The sequence below is a fragment of the Gastrolobium bilobum genome, unplaced genomic scaffold (assembly GCF_033153095.1).
Source record: "Gastrolobium bilobum isolate Gb01-03AN ecotype WA unplaced genomic scaffold, APGP_CSIRO_Gbil_v1 utg24468, whole genome shotgun sequence".
In the NCBI taxonomy this organism is placed as follows: Eukaryota; Viridiplantae; Streptophyta; class Magnoliopsida; order Fabales; family Fabaceae; genus Gastrolobium; species Gastrolobium bilobum.
The window spans coordinates 342638-359998 of record NW_026898146.1 but is presented as its reverse complement, the minus strand read 5'-3'; the positions used below and the strand labels follow the sequence as shown (position 1 = coordinate 359998).

The 17361-nt window shown below is 40.2% G+C and overlaps 1 protein-coding gene and 1 non-coding gene across 2 annotated transcripts in view; one reads left to right on the top strand and one right to left on the bottom strand.

Moving 5' to 3' along the window:
- LOC133313208 (very-long-chain aldehyde decarbonylase CER1-like) overlaps positions 1-3958 on the top strand; it is an 82633-nt gene extending 78675 nt beyond the window's left edge. The window contains exon 10 of the mRNA XM_061514542.1: positions 3941-3958. Within this exon, the coding sequence (XP_061370526.1) occupies positions 3941-3958 (18 nt within the window). The remainder of the gene's footprint in view (positions 1-3940) is intronic.
- Positions 3959-6457: 2499 nt separating this feature from the next.
- LOC133313220 (small nucleolar RNA R71) lies at positions 6458-6564 on the bottom strand. The gene has a single exon (XR_009751789.1). It is a non-coding gene; the product is annotated as a small nucleolar RNA R71 (small nucleolar RNA).
- Between the last annotated feature and the right edge of the window lie 10797 nt (positions 6565-17361).

Genomic DNA, 17361 nt, shown 5'->3' with positions numbered 1-17361 from the left:
TACCCTAAATCTATGTGATCTTGAAAGAACTCTAGTTCCCCGATTATTCCCCAAAAAAAACATGCATTAAGATCAAGAATTTAAAGATTGCACAATTACCCTATGTCTATCCCTAGATCACAAGGATTATGATAAATTTACCAAGACAGAGTTCATGCACCAACATCTCTATTGTCGTACAATTCCCCAAAATCATTCTATAAGGAGAAAACTCATAGAAAGGATTAAAGACAGATAAATTTATTCAATTATAAAAAGAAAAGAATTCAGAGACAATTTAATTCATAAACATAAAGATTCAATTGGGTTACCCCTAACTACATAAAAATCTAGCCTAACATACTGAATTCAAAAACAATAGTAAAGATAAGAGAGCCTCAAGCCTCCATTGGTGTGATGTTGACTTAGTTCCTCGGTGTTCCAGCGCTCCGCAACAGGATTCCTCCTTCAGGTCTCTATGTAATTCTCTGGACTTGTGAATTGGTGAATTGGTCTGACCCTCAGCTCCCTATTTATAATCTTCAAAGCCACATCCTTCATTGCATCTCCCACCATATCCGTATCAGATTTGTAATTGATTTTATAATTGCTTCCTTTTGCGTCTAAGATCTTGTAGATTGGTGACAAATTTTTGACTTTGAATCTTGTTATAAACCTGCTTCAATCTTCCATGAATCAAGGTTGATATGTTTCCGTTTGAATTCTGGATATCAAAATTCGGTATCCATTAGAAAATCTCAGCAAATCTTAGTAAATCTTGGTGAATCTTTGCTGTCTAGAACGTGCTTGGGCGCTCAAGCGTGCTGTTTGGCCGCTTGAGCGTGCTAATATGCCTCAAATTGTTGTTTCTGCCTGTCTGAGCGCGCTCGAGCGTGATCCTGGGCGCTCGAGCGTGCTCATCGAGGCTAAATTCTTGTCTTCTTGGGCGCTTGAGCGTCCTGACTTGCTCAGTTTGACTGTTTTTCCTGCTTTCAAGCGCTCGAGCGTCCTCTTGTGAGCTTGAGCATGCTCTTCTGGCTCTTAACTTGTAAGATTATGACTTCCCTTGATCCTTATTGAGCCGCTACTTCTTCTTCATGATTTCTTTAGCACTTCTTAGCACCAATCTTTGTGGTTTTACCTTCAAAATGCTAATAACATCAAAACGTCAGCTCAATTTCCTATCTTATGACTTATATGTTATAAAACCTTGAATTCCATGCATTCTATTACATAATTCTTGTATAATTTAGCCTTAAAACATGGTAAACCAAAGGTTTATCAAACATTCCCAGATTTGAATATTGTTGTCCTCAGCAATCAATCAGAATAAAACTAAGGGAATAGGAAGCATGGAATTTGACAGGAAGGAATTTACAGAGACATGATAACAGAGCATTCAAACTCTAAAAATTAATGCATCAATCAACAAAATTCATAATTCATCAGTAAAAATATGCAACAAACTTCCTTAAGATCAAGAATAAGAAAATTTTCCTGAAACACTCCCTCACTAGGATTTCAATTCACTCACACTCAATTGTTTAGAGGGTTGGTGTTTCACTCGAATCCCTACTGAATCAACACTACCATAGGCTTGATTATATTCTCGCTCTCCATAGTATTGTGACATATCTCACAGATCAAGAGGTCTTTCTTAGGGTTATAACTTGGCCTGGCTAAAGGAAGGAAAAATTTGGAGAATAAGTTGCAAGATTAAAATTCGGATTCAAAGAGGAATAAATGTAATCGTTTACAATTTGTAAACAACTTTCTTTCTTCTTTTCAGTCAATTCTTCTTCTTTTTCTTTTGAACTCTTCTCTTGTTTGTTATTTTCTTTTCTTAGAACAATTTTTCTTTCTTTCTTTTCACTTCTTTTCTTTTTCGCTTTCGGAGTATTTTTCCTTTTCTTTGTTTCTTTCTAACCAACCTTACTTCCTTGGCTTTTGCCTTTTTCTCTCTACTTCCATACATCACAATTTATATCATAAAAAATTAACACCTTTTCCTCTATTCAAATCTGAAAATTAATCTCAAATAAGGTGAGGATTTATATGAAAAGTGGCTTATTCATCTTTATAGGTTTTCAAAGAATAAGCAGGCGTAGGCTCAAAGGGGTTTAACTAAGGAATATCAGCCAATGGTTGGCTATTTGGCCATCTAGTTTAAAGAAAGAACATGCCTCAATCATATCCATAAAATATATCACATACCAATTCAAGCAAGAAACAAAGCAAGTTCTAGAGTCTTTCATACAGTGGGATGCACACTCAATAAAAATTTTCTGTATAAGATCAAATTCTCACGGCTATGAATGCATAGTAATTTCCCTATTCTTTATCTCAAAAAAAAAAATTCATGACTTAAGAGAATATTCAATGAATCATGAAAATCATTACATTGATGCTCATTATGAAAATTCAAGTAAGTGCATCATCATGCTCTGAATCAATTACTGATTAAAATTTCCTGCCTATCTTCCATTTATTTGCACTGAGAAAAGTTCCAAATTTTCACAAAAACCATGGCTTGGGGTTTTCAAAACAACTAAATATTAAAAATTCAATTCAAAAAGAATTAAGCTAAAGCAAAGGAGAAGAGATTTGAGATAGTTCCCTGTTTTAGCCAGATATTCTGTGTGTGCTCATGAAGTTCCTCTGGCTTACTCAATTGTGCTTAGATGAATCGCGTGTTCCCCATTCCCAGATTTAAATGTTGTTGTCCTCGGCAACAGATTTAAATCTAAAAAGAAATCGTGTGAGAAATAAAAACAACTAGTCGCTCCCTTGTTGTTTGTTCCCTTTTCTTCACCTGTAAAATTCACTCAATGATAGCCATTAGTCTCAACACCTTCTCCAATATTTTTGTATTTTTTTTATTTAATTCAAAGTAAAAATAACTAAAATAGTGAAATTAAAATAAAACAGTAAAGTGTGGGTTTGCCTACACATTAGCGCTTGTTTAACGTCACAAGCCTGACGTATCTGATCTACTTTCATGGTGGCTCAAAGATGAGCTTGGTGATAACCAAGCTCCATCATTCAGAAATTGTGTTCTACCGTAGTGCTCTTCTGCATATGGATGAGGTAAAGTAGTCTCGGGAACTTTGAACTTGACTTTTACATGTTTTCCTTTGCTACTAGGCTTCTCCATCTTAACTTTTGGTTTACTTTCTTGAGAAGACTCCTCATTGTGTTCTTCTTCACCTTTCTTTTCACTAATAAAGTAGACTTGATCTTCCGGTTGATCTTTCGGTTGAGCTACGGATGAGGGGACTTCTTTGTCAAAGAATTTGAAAATTGTTTGCTCTCCGTCTACCCGTAAGATCAACTCACCTTTAAGTACATCAATCAGTGCTCCTGAAGTTGCCAAGAAGGGTCTTCCAAAAATCATAGGAATTGTGGCATCTTCTTCAATGTCAAGGATGACAAAATCAACAGGAATGATGAATTTGTCTACCTTTACCAATATGTCCTCAATGATGCCATAAGCTTGCTTTGAAGAGCGGTCAGCCAGTTGCACTATCGTCTTTGTGGGCTTCACTTCAGGTAATCCCCAGCTTCTTCATCATGGAGAGTGGCATGACATTGATGCTAGCTCCAAGATCACATAAAACATTGTCCACTTCCACTTTGCCTATAGTGCATGGAATGCTGAATCTCCCTGGATCCTTGACTTTGGTAGGTAACTTCTTTTGGATGATAGCATTACATTCCTCCGTCAGATTCACCGTCTCACATTCCTGCAACTTACACTACCTTGATAATAGATCCCTCATGAACCTTGCATAGTTGGGCATGTTCTCTAAAGCTTCAGCAAAAGGAATGTTGGTCTGCAACCTCCTGAATATGTCTAGAAACTTTGAATACTACTGCTTCTGAATATCTTTCTTTAATCTCTGAGGATATGGGATTTGAGCATATGGGGAGAGATCCAATGGCGTGTTCTGTCTTTCTAGAGCTTTCTTCTCCCACTTGAATAGTTTCTTTTCGGCTTTTTCAGGATTGCTTTTGCCAACTTCAATTGTATCCTTTTCCTTTTCTTCCTTCTCTTCTTCAACTGATGCTTCTTGATGAGACGTAAATTCGTTCCCATCTAGGCCCATTTTGATGGCAAAATACCGCATGTTCCCTCATCTGATGCACAACTTCAGCATGAAAATCACTTGTTTTACACATTTGTGACAAAAATACAGTGGGGGGAACGTATGGTGACAGATTCCATAAAATATATTAAAAGAGGAACAGACTGAGACGCATTTAATGCACTTGCTCCACTCATTTAATGCCTCTGTACACTTTGCAGGAAACATGGATACAAAGTCTTCGAAAAGCAGAGGTGGTGCACCAACTAAGCACAGGAAACGTGAAGAGCAAAGAATCAAGAGTTCTCATTGGCCAAAGAAGAGAGCAAGGCATGGGAAGAACTGCAAAGAACGGCTAATCATCAACAAACATTGTCCCATCCAGCAATTTGCACATCTTCTACACTCTATTGCCACCGCCACGTCCTTTCACGCAAGAACCAGCTCCAAAGGAATTACAAGACTGTCACTCCTCTTCTCCCTATAAATAGGACGTCCCACACACAAAAACACTATCGAATTCTGGAAGAATTGAAGTCCTAAAGGAAGAAGATCACCTAGTAGTAGTAGTAGCTTAGTTTTATTTAAGTTGTAACTGTAACTAAGTGACAACCCCTCTTCTCTTCTCTGCATCAACCCTTAAGACTCCTCACGAGCATCAAACCATCCTTCTCCATTTTCTGTTTCTTTTGTGTAAATTGTCTTTTAATTTAATATAAATGTTTCTTCTTTTCGTTCCATTCGTTATCTCTAAGCTGAATCTCGGGTCTATGGGATTTCAGATTGGAATAATTATGTTTCAAATATCAGTCATGGGCTGAACTATCTGTGGAACGGATAAACTGCAAAACTCTTAAAGAACTATTTTCAAAACTCTTGACTGAAGCTTTTTGTATTTCTTTGGCTAAGTAAGCTATATTCATTGTGTATCAATGAAAATTGAACACATACTGAGAAAGGAACTTCCATAAGGAAGGGATTTCAGACAGCTTAGCCATTAGGGGAATGTAGTGTCATGTCAAAAACACTGCTGGTCACCTTAGGAATAAGGGGCCAACTCGTCCATTTTAAGGTTCTGTACTAAGTACATGTTGGAGTCAAGGGAGCCATAGGAATATGGAAACTTTTGAGCCATCTAGTCCATGAGCTGAGGAATCAGAGTTGGCAGATAAAAAACTGGGACAAAGCCAAAAAATGCTAGGTCTTGAGTAGAGAAAATAGCTATTTAAGAATGGAGCAGTGAATCTGTTCCTTCTGTTAAACTGTTTTAAAACCATCCACTTGTTGTCTCTTAATTATAGTTATTTCTGTTTAAATATTTATACTTTATTTTAAACTGTTATCTATCAAACTCCAATGAATATTATCTCACCTTCTTCTAATCAGGAAGGACCACATACATAACGCAAAGAGCAATTGTTTGTCATCAGATTGAACTTACTGTTCCTGAGGAAAGTTGTCAAGAAAGTAAGGAACGTTTGACCAGATAGTTCATTCACTAACTTTTCTTTTCATTTTCATTCTTTATAAAACAGTATAAGACAATATCTAGAGTTCTATCCTCGTGGGAACGATAATCTGCGCCTTAATACACCCTTTATTACTTGATGCGTGCACTTGCGACTTGGGTTGGAAGTAAGGGAGCGAATCTGTGTTCTGTTTAGAACAGAGGAACGTCCACCATTAGAACTTATCTTTTTCCACCATTAGCAAACCACCCAACAAGTTTTTGGCGCCGTTGCCGGGGATAGCAACACTAAATTTTGTTCTTATTTACTGTTTTTAATACATACCCTGTATATTTGACTTTACTTTTATTTTATTTTCACTAAATCTGATATATATATAATTTGTGTTTATGGTTTATGAGTGAAGAGTCAGAAACAGACTCTAACCACTCCAGTGAAGTACCTGAGTTTCCCTTTGATCCTGAACCAGAACGTACTCTTCATAGAAGAATAAGGAATCTCAGGGAAGAAATTCTTGAAAACATGGCTGATCATAACAATAATGAAGATATTCCTCCTGAACAAAATTTCATAACTTTGGCTGCTCCTTTCAGGAACAGACCAGACAGGAGAGTCATCCTCCCTCCTGTAGCACCCAATTTTGAACTGAAACTTATCATGTTTCACATGATTAGGGAAGCAGGGATCTTCAATGGACTCCCTGCGGAAGATCGTTACACACACCTCACCACATTACAAGATATTTGTGATAATTTCAAAGCTGAGGGTGTGACACAAGAAAGCATGAGAATGAGGTTGTTTCCTCACTCCTTGGGCTTAAAAGCAAAAACATGGATGAAAACTCTCACCCCTGGATCAATCCACACATGGGAAGAGCTCTCTAACAAATTCATAGAGAGGTTTCTCCCCATGTCTCGACAAGCTGATGTTAGAGCAGAAATCTCTAACTTCAGAATGTTTTATGGAGAGAATCTATATGAGGCATGAGAGAGATACAAGGACATCATCAGGAAATGTCCAAACCATGGGGTAGAGAGTTGGGGAGTGTTACAATCATTTTATAAGGGACTTGACCATACTTCTCAATCTCATTTAGATTTTGCTACATGAGGATATTTTTTTATAGGAACACTTGAATCCAGGTAGGAAATCATAGAAGGAACTGCTGAAAGATGTCTCCAATGGCCAATAGATAGGGTGAATCCAGTGAGGAAGCCAGACATGCTAAAACTGGATAAACAAACTGCCATGGAAGCCCAGCTGGCATCATTCATAAATGAAGTGAAGAACCTAAAAGCTGACCAAGCAGCACCAAGGATGGAAGTCTTGCAACTCACAGCAGCTGAAACAGAACCATGCTGAGCCTGTGGTGACCTTCATGACTCAACAGACTGCCAAGGAGTATGTCACCAGGAATGATGCGGTGGTCATGAACATTGAGTCCCATCAGGGACAGATTGCTGCCAATCTCCAGACAAGAACATCAAGACCATCACCAGGGGACACTGACGTTCCCTCAACGACCTCACCAAAGGAAGTATTTACCCTACCCAACTCCCTTTCAGAGCAAATCAAAGTTGTTACCTTGAGAAGTGGGAAAGCCACTACACAACCCACCCCTCCTTCAAAAGAAAAGGTACAGACCAAAGCATCTGACACAATCCCGAAAGCACAACAGCAACAACCAGCCACTGATGAGCAGAATCCAGAACCGGAGAATGAAGCCAACACCAAAGAAGACCAGGTGGACAAGAGTCCACTAATTAGCCCAACTCAAAGCAGGCAAATACCAACAAAAATTCCATTCCCTCAGAGAACAAAAAAGCAACAAGATGATAAGTAGTTTGGAAAGTTCCTGGACATTTTAAAAATACTCCACATCAACATTTCTCTGGTGGATGCACTAGAGCAAATGCCCAGGTATGTAAAATTCGTGAAAGACGTTCTCTCAAAAAAAAGAGGGATAACAGAATATGAGATTGTAAAAATGACACAAGAAAGTTGCCAGTATTTGGGAAAACTTCCTCCTAAGCTTCAAGATCCAGGAAGCTTCACCATTCCTTGCATTATAGGAAATACATACTAAGGGAAGGCCTTGTGTGATTTTGGGGCAAGCATCAATCTCATGCCTCTATCTGTCTTCAAACAATTATCCACTAGGCCAGCTGAACCAACCACGGTAACTTTACAAATGGCAGACAGATCCATTGTCAAGCTAGAAGGGAAGATTGAAGACCTGCTAGTCAAAGTAGACAAATTTATCTTGCCCGCTGATTTCATCATCTTGGATTACGAAGCTGATATTGACGTTCCCATCTGTAACATCCCGGGCGCTGACGAGGGCGGGGAGTGATCGCCGGTGCGAAAGGGCATGGACAAGGAGCGACTCCTGACAGGCTTCCAGCGGGGGGTTACATGCATGAATGAATCGAATCGACACCCGAAAGAGAGGGATTCCAGAGACTGTGCTGGTATGGGACGGTACAGTTGGGAATAACTTATAAGAATTAATTGGTACTGCCTATACTAACAAGATGCATCTTCTTTTCGGGAGCACAGAACGGAAGAACTCCATAGTTAAGCGTGCTTGACTTGGAGCAATTCTGGGATGGGTGACCTCCTGGGAAGTTTTCCCAGGAAGTGTGCAAGTGAGGAAGAAGCACACTGAAAAGTCTCGTGTTAGTATGTGGGGATAGTCATTCATTCTTGAAGCGGCCGAGCGTTACAAGTGATATCAGAGCAGGGCCCCTCTTCCAGTACGGTGTGGTTCGAGGACGAACCAGGCAGAAGCTAGTGGGCATGTAACATCCTGGGCGCTGACGAGGGCGGGGAGTGATCGCCGGTACGAAAGGGCATGGACAAGGAGCGACTCCTGACAGGCTTCCAGCGGGGGGTTACATGCATGAATGAATCGAATCGACACCTGAAAGAGAGGGATTCCAGAGACTCTGCTGGAATGAGACGGTACAGTTGGGAATAGCTTATAAGAATTAATTGGTACTACCTATACTAACAAGATGCATCTTCTTTTCGGGAGCTTAGAACGGAAGAACTCCATAATTAAGCGTGCTTGACTTGGAGCAATTTTGGGATGGGTGACCTCCTGGGAAGTTTTCCCAGGAAGTGTGCGAGTGAGGAAGAAGCACACTGAAAAATCTCGTGTTAGTATGTGGGGATAGTCATTCATTCTTGAAGCGGCCGAGCGGAACACCATCATTCTGGGTAGACCGTTCCTAGCAACTGGAGGAGCAGTAATCAATGTACAAAAAGGGGGAACTAACCATGAGAGTTCATGATGATGAAATCAAATTCAATATCGTCAAGGCAATGAAGTTCCAAGATGAAGATGAAGATCTGGAGGAATGTTCCGCCCTCACGTTGTTAGACAACCAGTTTAGCAGAGAAACAGAAGGGGAAGAATGTGAGGAAGAAGAAGGAGGTCCACAAAAAAGGAAGCAAAGTTGCTATCTGCAAGAAAGAAGACCTGAACCTTTGATAAGAACTGAAAAGGAAAAACAACTCAAAAGACCTTCCTCAGAACCGAGAGGTTAAGAGGATTTTAGAGAAGGTAGTCAATCCTTCTCGAAAAGACTGGTCTCTCAAGTTAGATGAAGCATTATGGGCTTACAGAACTGCATATAGAACACCCTTAGGATGTTCTTCATAAAGATTAATATTTGGCAAAGCATGCCACCTTTCCCTTGAACTGGAACACAAAGCTTATTGGGCAGTATATGCCCTCAGCATGGATGAAAAAGCAGCAGGAGAAAAGAGACTACTACAACTTGAAGAATTAGAGGAATTCAGAGGGAACACATATGAGAATAATAAACTATACAAAGAGAAAATGAAGAAGTGGCACGATAAAAGGATCAAATACAGAGATCTAAAAATTGGCCAGAAAGTGCTGCTCTTCAATTCTAGACTCAGATTGTTCCCAGGAAAACTCAAATCAAGATGGATTGGGCCATATCAAATTGTAAATGATGCAGGAAATGGAGCTTTTGAGATCCAAGGCTCAGAACATGGCCGTTCCTTCAAAGTAAATGGGCACAGGTTGAAACTATACAATGATGAAACCTTCGATGAAAAAGAGGAAAGTATCCCTCTTTCTGAATCCACTTGAGAGGTAAGTATCATGTCTAGCTAAAGACATTAAACTAAGCGCTGACTGGGAGGCAACCCAGTAGATTCATTTGCTCTCTGACAAAGAGCAAAGTTTTGGGGTGGTTACTCTTAACCACATAGCTCCCAAAAGGAGGGAACGTCTGATGTTCCACTCCAAAAAGTCCAAATAAGATACGTTCCGTTCCAGGAACATAGTTTTGGGGTGGTCCCTGACCACACAATCCCAAAAAAAAAAATTGTTAAATTCTAGTTAATTTTCAGTATTGTTTACTTTATTTCTTTTTTTCGTTCCCTTGTAAATAAACTTTTTGCAATGAAAAAAACTTTTTGATCAAACTGCTTGGTACAGACATTTCAGTTATAGTATTAAGACTGTACAATTTTGAAATAGTCAACAACACGAAACACAAAGTCACTGATTAATCATGCTTATTCTTTCTCTGAGTACTTGAAATAGAAAAAGTGCAGGAAATTTAATCCTCAGATTTTTGAAGGAAGTTGTTCTGTGTGAACTAAAGCTGGTAAGGAACGAAGAAAAAGACCAAACACTCACTTATGAGAGCGTTCCTGAGGTGTCACTCACGATCTCGCGAACATATAGATTGGCCAACTGCTCTGTAGTGAAGCTCACCTTTACTGGAAGAAAATGGACAGACTTAGTCAATCTGTCCATAATGACCCAGATAGAGTCACAACCAGCCTGAGTCTTAGGCAGTCCCACTACGAAGTCCACGGAAATGCTCTCCCACTTCCACTGTGGTATCTCAATAGGTTGAAGCTTACCAGACAGTTTATGGTGTTCAATCTTCACTTTCTGACAAATCAAACACTTGGACACATAAACCGCTATGTCATTTTTCATGCCCGGCCACCAGAAATTTCTCTTCAACTCTTGGTACATCTTTGTAGCCCCAAGGTGGACAGTGAATTGGCCCTTATGAGCCTCTGCCATCACCTCCTCAATCAATAGACCCCTAGAAATTATAATTCTCTTCTGGAACATCAATAATTTGTCCCATTCCAAGATATACCATCTTGGTTCTTTACATAATCAAGGCACTCTCTTTTCACTTGCGCCTCTTTAATCTTCTCCATCAGCTCATTTTCAACTCTAACAGTTTCCATCTCAAGACGTGAACCCCCAAACAAAGAGGTCATTGTCAAATCTCAAAACTTCTCGATCACATCAAAGTCACCCATCATCAAACTGGATAGACTCACAGATTTTCGAATGAAAGCATCGGCTACCACATTGGCCTTGCCAGGATGGTACTTCAACTCAAAGTCGTAGTCCTTTAGAAACTCCATCCATCTTTTTTGTCTCATGTTCAGCTTTTTCTAGTCGAATAGGTACTTTAAACTCTTGTGGTCACTGAACATTGCAAACTTCATGCCATAAAGATAATGCCTCCAAAATTTAAAGGCAAAAACAATTGCCGCCAACTCCAAATCATGAGTCAGGTAGTTCTCCGCATGAGGCTTCAACTGCCTCGAAGCATAAGAAATCACTCTACCAGTCTGCATCAACACACAGCCCAACCCCTTCCTAAAGGCATCACAGTACAACTCAATTTGCTCAGCAGGATCAAGAAGGACCAACACTGGTGCAGTTGTCAGTCTCTCCTTCAACTCCTGGAAGCATTCCTCATACTCGTGAGTCCACACAAATGGAGTTTTCTTCCGAGTAACCTACCAAACCCAAGAAGCTCCTCACTTCTGTAACGGTCTTGGGTCTCTCCCAATCCAACACTGCCTCAATCTTGTTGGGATCTACTACAACTCCTTCTGCAAAAATCACATGCCCAATAAATTTCACCGACTTGAGCCAAAACTCACACTTTGAAGGCTTAGCATAAAGCTTTTTCTCCTTCAGCACCTGCAACACAATCCTCAAGTGCTTCGCATGCTCCTCCTCACTCTTGGAATAAATCAAGATACCATCAAAGAATACGATCACAAAACGAACCAAGTACGGCTAAAAAATATGGTTCATGTAATCCATGAATATCGCTGGTGCATTGGTGAGTCCGAACGGGATCACCAGATACTCATAATGACCGTATCTCGAAAGAAACGCGGTTTTGGGGACATCCTCTTGCTTCACTCGGATCTGATGGTATCCGGACCGAGGTTTAATCTTGGAATACACACATGCACCCCTAAGCTGATCCAACAAATCATCAATACGAGGGAGGGGATACTTGTTTTTTATTGTCACCTTGTTCAGCTGTTTGTAATCGGTGCACAATCGCATGGTCCCATCTTTCTTCTTAACAAAGATTACCGGTGCTCCCCATGGTGACACACTCGGTCGAATAAAATTCTTCGCGGAAAGATCCTCAATGCACTTCTTCAATTCCATTAACTCTGGTGGAGACATCCAGTATGGAGCTAATGAAATAGGCCCCACACCAGGAAATAGATCAATGAGAGACTCTATTTCCCGCTGTGGCAGAAGCTTAGGAATATCCTCAGGAAACACCTCGAGGAATTCCCTCACCACAGGAATGGCGGTAATATCCTCCTGTGTCCCGCTTACCAAATCTCCCAACATGACATAACCAAATGCCTCTTCTCTCAAGGCTCTCCTAGCCTACAACACTTAAATATAAGGAGAAGGACTGGTAGGGGAATCGCAAGGAGACATCACCACTCGCTTAGCACAACAATCAATCATCACACAATTCTTGGACAACCAGTCCATGCCAAGGATAATCTCCAAATTAGCCATCGGCAATCGAATCAGATCTACCCAGTACTCACGGCCATCCCACTGAAACACGACATTGCGATGTACAGAGGAAGTATCACACTTTTCTCCGGTGGCAGTAGTAACTCGCAACGGTGAAGAAAGCACAGAAATAGGCAACTCAAGTCCCACAACAATGCGTAGCCCCAGAATCAAATAATACATCAACAGCAGAACCACCAATGGAAATAGTACCTCTCACAAGGTTCTAAGCTTTGTCCGACTGTTTCCGATCCAAGGTGTACACTTGGCCTGTGGCTGGTGGCACGGCAGGTGCCGTTGTAGGTGGAGTAGGGATCATCTGAAGAAGGGCCACTTAAACTGTTGCAACCCTAGCAAATTATGTATAACAATCCTTGGCCACATGGCCACTCTTTCCACACTTGTAGCATAGCAACTCTATAGTAGCATAACGTCCCAAATGCTCCTTTTCGCATCCCGCACATCTAGCAGTGGAAAGAGGTCTAGCAAAACCTCCCTGCAGGGTAGAGGTCCTCTTAAACATGTTGAACGGCTGTCTGGCTTGTAATTGTTTTCCCTTGCCCTTGCCATCATACCTCTTATTCTTCCCCTGATATTAACAACTGACTACTCTCTCATCAGATATCTTGGCCTTCTTGGCCTTGCTGATCACACAGACCTCCTCTTTGTCACAGCACTGCTGAATGAAAGTGACAAAATCTCTGGATGAAGCTCCAGCAATCCTATCTGCGATCTCCTCATTAAGTCCCCTACGGAACTTAGAAGCCAAGAATGTTGGTGTAGGCATCGCGATCCTGAAGTGGACAAATTTGGCCAGTTCATTGAAGTTAGCCAAGTATTCATCAACAGTATTTGAGCCCTGCACCAAGCACTCAAACTCCTCTTGTTTCCTCTCTTGGGCATCATATGGAAATTATCTCCCAAGGAACAGCTCCTCAAAGAATGGCCATATGATAACATGATCCTACATCTCATAAGTCTGAGAGGTGTTCGTCCACCACTCATGTGCATCCTCCTCTAACATGTAAGTAGCAAACAACAGCTTTTGCGGGTCGGTGCACTGTATAACTCTTAAGATCTTGTCCAAAGATTGAAGTCATCTCGCAGCAACAATAGGATCATAGGATCCATCAAAAGAAGGTGGCATATGCTTACGGAAAGCATTGATCCGACGGTCTCATGTTTCCTGGTCTTCCACCGGCTCATAAATGGGTTGAATCATCCCTGTGAGGTGACTAACACCCTTCATGCGACTTTGACTATTGTCCTCAGGAATGTGTGCCCCACCTCCTCCATGCCCATCCTGGTGACTGGGTGGAGGCGACGGTGGTGGTGGCAGCGGCGGAGGATGCTAGCCACCAACATAACCAGTCCTCATCTCCTCCAACATGACCCTCATCATGGTCATGTTCGCCAGCCGATTCGCCTCGAGCACATCCTCTGTAGCTTTCTAGTTCGCCTCTCTAACGTGTTCAACATCGCCTGATTGGCCACTCTAATGGCCTCCTGGTCGGCTTATCTAGCCGCCTGCATCTCAGCCAATGCAGCCAGGACCAGGTCAGGCTGACACTCTCTCGTCTCTCGAGTCCTCCGGGGAAGTACCATGACTCTGCACATGTTACACAAAGAATGAGTTGATCAGGCCCACACAATGTGGTCACGCATGCATCATCATAGTAAAACCTAAAAGAAACTCACAGGACAAAACACACAACAAAGCATCCTAAGTTATTGCAATACATACATGTTTTTTCCCTAGAAAGTGCTCTGATACCATTAAATGTAACACCCCGTGTGCACCCGGCGTATTAAACATACATAAGGTAATAGCGCAGCTAAATAAATTGCGGAAGCTAACTTTTCTTTCCAATTATGAACTAATCATTATTAACCAAGTGGATTACTTATTCCTTTTCAAAATACCGCATGTATGTAAATTGCAATAAATAACTAACTGAATAACCTCATAGTATAAATAACTGTGTATCTAGTCATGGAACTACAACATGTAGACCAGACAATATCCTGATACATTATACAACTCAACATAAACAACTTGTCTAATAATAATCTGGCATAAACAACCCTCATGCTCACCAAATAAACAGCATAATCATCAAGTCTTAGATACAATAGCCATTAAATGAGAATCAGGCATAATCATGTAAAGCAGATAAAGCAGTAAGCATGCATCAGTCTGCTCAACTCCGGCCTCCTGTCGCCAGAGGTCTCAACCCCCGAGGTACCTGAACCTGAAAATGTGCCTAAGAGATGTTGATATAATTGTTGATGTAATGTATGAATGTGATGTTGATTAATTACACGATCAGGCTGCGACCCTGGTGTGTAAGGCATAAGGCTGCGAAACTTATGTTTAGATAGGTCGCAAACGTGCATAATCCCTATCTTGTTCCCTGGCCAGTCGAACTGCATTTGCATACATCACATGATTAATGAGTTGTAGTACTTGGCTCGTTGAGCAAGAAATATATTGTCATGATTTAAATGCCTTAACATGAACATGCATGGTGACTACTATTTTCGAACTTATATTTATACTTGTAAGTGAGCTTTGGGCGAAAGAGTCCTGGAGGACCCCTTGTCTTACTGAGATTTCTTTTTAGAGATCTAACCCTACGTTTGGGGCACATTTTCAGGTACAGGTACGTCTGAGGTTGAGACCTCTGGTGGTAGGGTTTATGCACGTCTACTACCTACCAAACATGAGGATGCTGCCTCATGCCTTGCACACTAGGGTTGCTGCCTGATCGTATAAGTACTAACATCACATTCATACATTACATCAACAGGTATATCAACATATCTCAGGCATATATCAATGCATATATCATTTTTGTATAAAGCATACATGCATATAAACCACCCTCCCATGGAAGTCGATGGAACAAGAAACAGATCAATCCGAGGACACGAATGCTTACCTCTCAAGCTATCAATCCAGAAATGATTCCACAACAGCCCACGGTCACTCAACAGCACAATCACAATCTGTATAGACCAGAATCCTTATCAACATACATAATCTAGAAGTTCATGACATTACGACAACGTTTCCTCTTTCGTTTCAAGCCGTTAGGTTTCTCCCAAAGCCATAAGCCTTTAATCAAGTGATTCTGACTTAGTTAACTTATTACAGAGGTTCATATTATCCAACATAGGGTCCCCTAACAAACCCCACGCTTCTGTTTGGACATAACAGGTCCATCCACGAAATTTTTCAGAATATACGGATATTTCACGGGCCCATATAGGGATATCCATATCCGGATATCATATTCGGATATCACAACCCCATATCCAGATATCATATCCGGATATCATATCCGAATATTTCACGACAAAATGCAGTTTCTGCATTTTGCGAAGATATCCCTTCAAGGTCCCATTTTTAACACATTTAAACGTTAAAGCATGCAATTTTAAACTCCTTTAGACCAGTGTTCATGCTAGTTGCTTAATCATCTCATTAAAGGTTATGGTTCATACCAATAACTCAAAACAGAGGGAAAAGGTGATCTTGGAGCTCTCTACTCAGCTCCAATGATCTGTCACTACAAGGCCACGAAATGCACGCTCAAGGTTGGTCATTTCTCTCCAAAGGTAGCTTCTTGAATCAACACAAAGAAAATGGCTTCCACTCTACCAAAACAGTGAAGTCAGCCCACCAATCTCTCAACACAGAGACCACAACTCAGAAATGTGCATCAACACTCTCTCACAAGGCTAGCTCTCACTCGTCAATGGTATTTTGGTGAAGGAAATGTGAGAAAAGGTCATCACTTGGGCTCCTTTATGAAGGAGGATGAAGATGGCAAGGTGGAGGCACAAGGCTTCAGAAAACTCACGTAGGAATATGAAAAATCTGACCTAAAAATTTGAGCCAAGCCTATTTATATGCGTACTAAGTTTTAATCGTCGGTATTAGCACTAATAGCTCCGCTAATCATTTTAATCTCAAACTTCAGATTTTGTACCTAGCCATTTTTTAAGGATTTTTAATATTTTTATTATAATTTTCACAGCAATTTGCCGGTACGCGTTTTTACGTAGTTGGTATCAGTCCTGACGTCAGTTCTCATTATTACGACTCCAAACTTGATATACTAGTCCTAAATATTATTCTAGAAATATTCATACACTTATTATAATTTTTCGAGATACTTCACCGGTACGCATTTATACCGAGAAGCGGTACCGGTATCTGTACTTTTCATCAGAAAAGAGACTTTCCGCGTTATTAAATCCTTGTGATAATTATTCTAACCTTATTCAAGGTCAATTATGGAATTATTTCTTAACGGTGCGGGTTCTTATAGATTATATATTTTAAAGCTTTGGAATAGCTAGTTTTATGTATGAATGTATTACCATGTTGATTAGGTATTTTTTACTAATGTGGGAATAATGCCTAGTGTCTCCAAATACAAAGGAGTTGTTGTTTGTTTTATTCTAAAAATACATAAGGTATAGATGGTGTCACATGGTTTTTATTTGACATGAAATAATTGTGAATTGCAATAAATCTAAACAAGAAAAAGTTTATTCACATTTTGACTTTAGATTAATTAGAATTCAATTAGTTTAGCTTCTACACTTATTTAGTTAAAAATTGTTGCGCTTAATACCATATGCATTATAATACACCGGTGGCCGACAAAGTGTTACACATAATGTAACACCTCGTGTGCGCCCGATGTATTAACATACATATGGTAAATTAAACCCTGCTTAATTAATTAAAACATAACGCGGAAGCTCACTAATTCAGTTATGAATATATCCTGTGCAATTATCTCAATATTAAACCTCAATGTATAAAAAAAAAACTTTAGTACTAAACCTGTATGTAATGCCAGCTCATGTACTGTATAACCTCAAATAATATAACAATACCAGGTCATAGTACTACATCAAGTAGCCATGACAATGTGCTGATACATACATAACT